The sequence below is a fragment of the Limulus polyphemus genome, unplaced genomic scaffold (genome assembly GCF_000517525.1).
Source record: "Limulus polyphemus unplaced genomic scaffold, Limulus_polyphemus-2.1.2 Scaffold2077, whole genome shotgun sequence".
Taxonomy (NCBI): domain Eukaryota; kingdom Metazoa; phylum Arthropoda; class Merostomata; order Xiphosura; family Limulidae; genus Limulus; species Limulus polyphemus.
In genome coordinates this window covers 179,996-184,879 of record NW_013667687.1, presented here as the reverse complement: position 1 = coordinate 184,879, position 4,884 = coordinate 179,996, and the positions used below count along the sequence as shown (strand labels likewise).

The window sequence follows — 4,884 nt, the reverse complement described above, 5'->3', positions numbered from 1 at the left end:
CCCTTGGTACAAGTATATGGGAATTCTAAAGAATGATAAGTATTATTACCCTGGCTCATTCCATTTGTCCACAGGGATCAATGAAGCAATACCATAGTGTTGAAATTTTCATTCTGCAATGGCATGGAAGAATTAGCACAAAAAATGGAAGAAATGACAAAATGTTCTTTTGCCCTAACACTTTTGCACAGTACTGAAACCCTGTAAAAGATTGTAAAATGCACACTTTAACCTACCCATAGCGAGAGGATTAAATTTGTTTTGGTGAAATGAAGTAAATGTTATAAAATGTTAAATTTTCAATTCTAAAATATTAATGAGTAAAAAATTTTCAAAAGAGAATCAGAATTATATTTTTTACTTAAATTTGATTCACTGGTGTGCATTTAACACCAGAAAAATTCATATCAGTTGTTGATAAGATTTAAAAAATACCAATTGTATTAAAATTGAAAAACTACTTCTATTAAAAAAAACAACAAATAGAACATTCCCTCCAAATTATTTTAATAACAGAATGTTTAGATTAAATGATAAAACAAGATTATTGCTTTTTTTTGCATTTAAACATATATAATTTTTTATTCTAACTTGATAATGCTATGTAGTACTAATGCTCAGAAATCACACCTGGAAGTCACTGACTGGTTTGAACGAGTTGCCCAAATACAACAGTGCAAATTTTACAGCATTCCAGAGCTTATTACAAAAATGTCTGTATCCTTCCACACGGTTGATGTCTAAATTGATGTCACGACCTATAATGCAATGAAAAATTCATGATATACAAGAACCTGTGTTGATAGGTGACAGTTGTACACATACCAAAAAAAAAGCTATAAAATAATGAAAATGACTTACATTATATTAACATAAAATTACTCTAAAAGCAAGAATCAACATAACATCAAGAAAGTCTGATAATGAACATACACATAACTGAAAACTTCAGTAATATAAAGTACATGTGAAAACCTAAGATAAGACCAGGAAAACTTATACATAATGGGTATAAACTATACATGCAAAAAAAACCTGTAAAATTTATTTTTGTTCTTATGATCTTGATTTCCAAGTACCTTTTTTATATTACAATTTTTATGCCCATGAAATATGCTTTTAAATAGTTCAGGAAAATTACAAAGGTATTCACAAAAAACATAAAGAATTAATATTAAACTAAATAATAAACTGATTGTATCTGTAATTATGAGACCTATTATAATAGACAAGGACATTTTTATTCATTACACTCAAATATTAATCTCCATAGCAACAAGTTGGATAGGTTAAGTTTACTTTAATATTAGCTCACAAATCCATTTCAAAACTAGCAAAATAATTGTTTTAACTCTTAATAAAAATGTTATGTCAAAAAATTGGGTGAAAAAAAGGATAATGAACTGCAATTACAAAATGACTCTGACTCACACTAAGGAGTTACAATCATTTTGGTCTTGAAGTGTTGGAAAGCAATGTGAGATTATAAAGCGTTTCAATTTCAAATGTTATATAAACTTTTTGTCCTCCTAGTTAACTGACTTAGCAAGCTTTGCATCAAGTAGAAGTTAGAAATGAGAATAAAACTACTGGAAGACATATTTCAGAAAAAAATGCACACACAAGAATCACAAATTTTGTATATTTAATAATTGTAACTCACTTTTAAGAGCAATAGTTCCTACTCTGCTTATAAGAAGATATGCAGAATCTTTATTTAACTCATGAGATATTTCATTGGTCATTCTTCTTGGTTTTTTACTAAATATTTTCTGTCTACAAGGTACAACTGTATATGCTCTACCTTAGTTAATTACATATCCATTTCATTGATTTATATATTTCAGATCCTTTGAGTGGTTTCTACTTTATTCTGAGGTAGAAACTAAGATCAGATGAACATGATGAAGAAAGTCATCAAGAAATTAATTCATTTATGATTAAATATAAAATTTGTTTTAGACTAACAAAACATTATAAATACATATTTTAGCAAATTTTCCAAGTGTATTCAACAAATATCTGATATAACCAACAACTTGTATCAAGGAACAAGAAAATAAAATCACTCCCTTGTTCACCTCAGCTGTTTCTGAATTTCTCAATCTCAAGTACAGTTTTGATGCAGAAGAGAAGACTTGCACAATCATTTCATATTTTAAAAGGTTATCTCACATTATACTAATTTATATGATTAGAAAGCAAACTTAAACTAAACTTTTGGTAACTTTTTTTCAAACTTGTACGTTTAAGACATATTGTTTGATATGATTGAAAGACAAGAAAGATTTTCATTTTTTAAATATTTGGTTAAGATGAAGACAAGCCAAATTTGACTATTAGTAGTGTCATGTTATTATCCCTTGAACATAACACTCTTCAGAAGAGATTCAAATGAAGACAGTATTTTCTTCTCATCACTTTGCAGTAAGAATAAATGTTCAAAACTGGTCAATTATTATACTTTCCTCTAGAGCACTGAAAAACTTCAAGTTTTTCCAGCTCCTATTACAACATGTTACAATATTTGACACTAACCTTGTGCAGTGTAAGCACAGAGAGCAAATCTAAGGGCATCTGTTCCACACTCTGGTATGCCATTAGGATAATCTGACTTCTGTCCTTCTTTAGCTTTCTCCAATTCTTTCTGATCCAAATTTGTATCTTTTAACATCTTGCAAAGCCCCTAAGAAAAACCGAGACATATTCCTAGAAACATTACACAATTATAATCACTTAAAGCTTTTAAGTACTGATGATTCTACATTTTCGTTTAATCTCTGGTCAATATCTTGATGATATCATCACAATTACACCTTTTCTCCTTCTAACATGATCCTGTAAGGATAAAAGATTCATCTACCTCTACAGCATCATGCAAGTAACAAAAACAAATATATTGGACTTATGTTTGTGATAAGAAAACAGCAGTATAATTACCTGTTGTTGCTGAATACACAAGATATTTTTATATCAACAAATACTTTCACAATAATTTTCAACAACTTCCTTATACCAACAAAAAAATGTTTTCCAGATAGTTCTCTACATCAACAACTTTCCAGCTATTTCCAACATAAAATAAACAAGATAGTTCCCTACATCAACATAAAAAAACAAATTCTAGCTAATTCCCTGAAACGGCAAGAAAAAAACTTTCCAGCTACTTCCCTAGACTAACAACAACATAAAAAAAAATTCCTACCTACTTCCCTTCTTCAACAAACACATCCCAACATAAACAAAAGAAACACATTCCATGTATTTCTCTACACCAAAAATAAAAAATGCTTTCCATCTACTTCTCTATATCAATAAAACAACACTTTTCAATTACTTTCATACATCAACAACAAAAAATTTTAGACACCTCTCTACATGAACAACAAAAACTTTAAAGATACTTCCCTAATCAACAAAAGAACACACTTTCCAACTACCTTCTTATTTTGACAACTACAAATTTTTCAGATACTTGCCTACCTCAAAAGAAATACTTTCCAGATACCACCCTATATCTTGAACAAAAAATTCTTAGTTCTCTATAAACATTTTTAGATACCTTTCAACAGCAATACAAAACATTCCAGATACCTCCCTACATCAATAAAAGCTTATGATCCACTTCCTTATATTGAAAAAAAAAATTCCTTCTACTTCCCTAAATAAAAAAAAAGAACAAAGCTGCCATACAACAGCAACAACAATTTCCAACAAAAACACTGTGTATCTACTCCCCTATATCAACAAAACCCAAAAATACTTTCCAGCTACTTCCCTACATTAATGCTTTGACTACATTGTAAGTAGGTATGCAACTCTTGTGAAAGTTCTTTACAAAAATGAAACTAGTGGATGAAATTCTTTTAAATTTGAGATGAAAGGTTCTATAAGTATGTAGCTTTTCAAAAACAAGATATTTAATTTGGATTTTTTTCTAAAGCAATGTTTTTCTCATGCCTTTTTATTTTCTCATGTTGCCTATCCAAAATGCAAAGTAATTTTACTTTCAAGATTAAAAATACTTTTATGCATCACAATATTTTCAAATTTCACATGCCTAATCTTTATAATGTCCAGATAGTTATCAAAAGTTTTTAAAGAAAAAACTTTATATCATATTTGTTATTTTCATCAATGAATATCTGTACAAGTTTGGTCGATTTGATCAATATCATAATCACCATAGAAAAATTAGGAGATTAATATAAATTATGCCTTTTTTGTTCTAGAATGACTACAAATTGTAACATGAAAATATAAATGTTTAGACAAAATAGCTTAAAACTCATAACATTATACATTTATATATATATATATATATTTATTATTTTTATTATATTGACCTTTTAGCTGTGCCTGGCTAACAATACAGAAGTTACAATGATGAGGCACATGTGCACTCATGTTACTGTATCCAATACTATAAAACTGACCTTTAGTCTCTACAAAGTGACCTGGTCTTAGTTGTGTTTTAGTGGACTAGTATTTTGTAAAATTCAGTCGCATTTCATTTATTATAAATTATATATTTATATACATTATTACTATTCAGAAATAACTTTATTTTTTAAAACATAGAACATGAAATAAAGAAGTAAAACAAACAATTATACCTTCTAGTTCAGACCTTTGTACTTGGTTGCTGCTTGTGGTAGCTTGCTAAGCCTTAAAAAATTTTGCATGTGGAGGATGTGAACCAATATATATATACACACTTTTGAATAACTAAAAAATCATAAATTACTACATTGATACCACAGAATTCCACTGTAATTTATCAAGCTCAGTAACTAAGCTGTATTTTGGTCTAAAAAAAATATGAAATTTCAAGCAGAATAAAGACACAACCTACCTCCTTGAAATCTTGGTTCAAAAGAATGA

General features: G+C 28.6%; 1 protein-coding gene across 1 annotated transcript in view; it reads right to left on the bottom strand.

Annotated features, from left to right (window-relative positions):
• LOC106465859 (valine--tRNA ligase-like) overlaps window positions 1-4,884 on the bottom strand; it is a 175,961-nt gene that overhangs the window by 25,717 nt on the left and 145,360 nt on the right. Inside the window, exons 19-20 of the mRNA XM_022393815.1 lie at window positions 2,539-2,686; window positions 631-758 (exon numbers count right to left, since the gene is read on the bottom strand). Of these exons, the coding sequence (XP_022249523.1) occupies window positions 631-758; window positions 2,539-2,686 (276 nt within the window). The remainder of the gene's footprint in view (window positions 1-630; window positions 759-2,538; window positions 2,687-4,884) is intronic.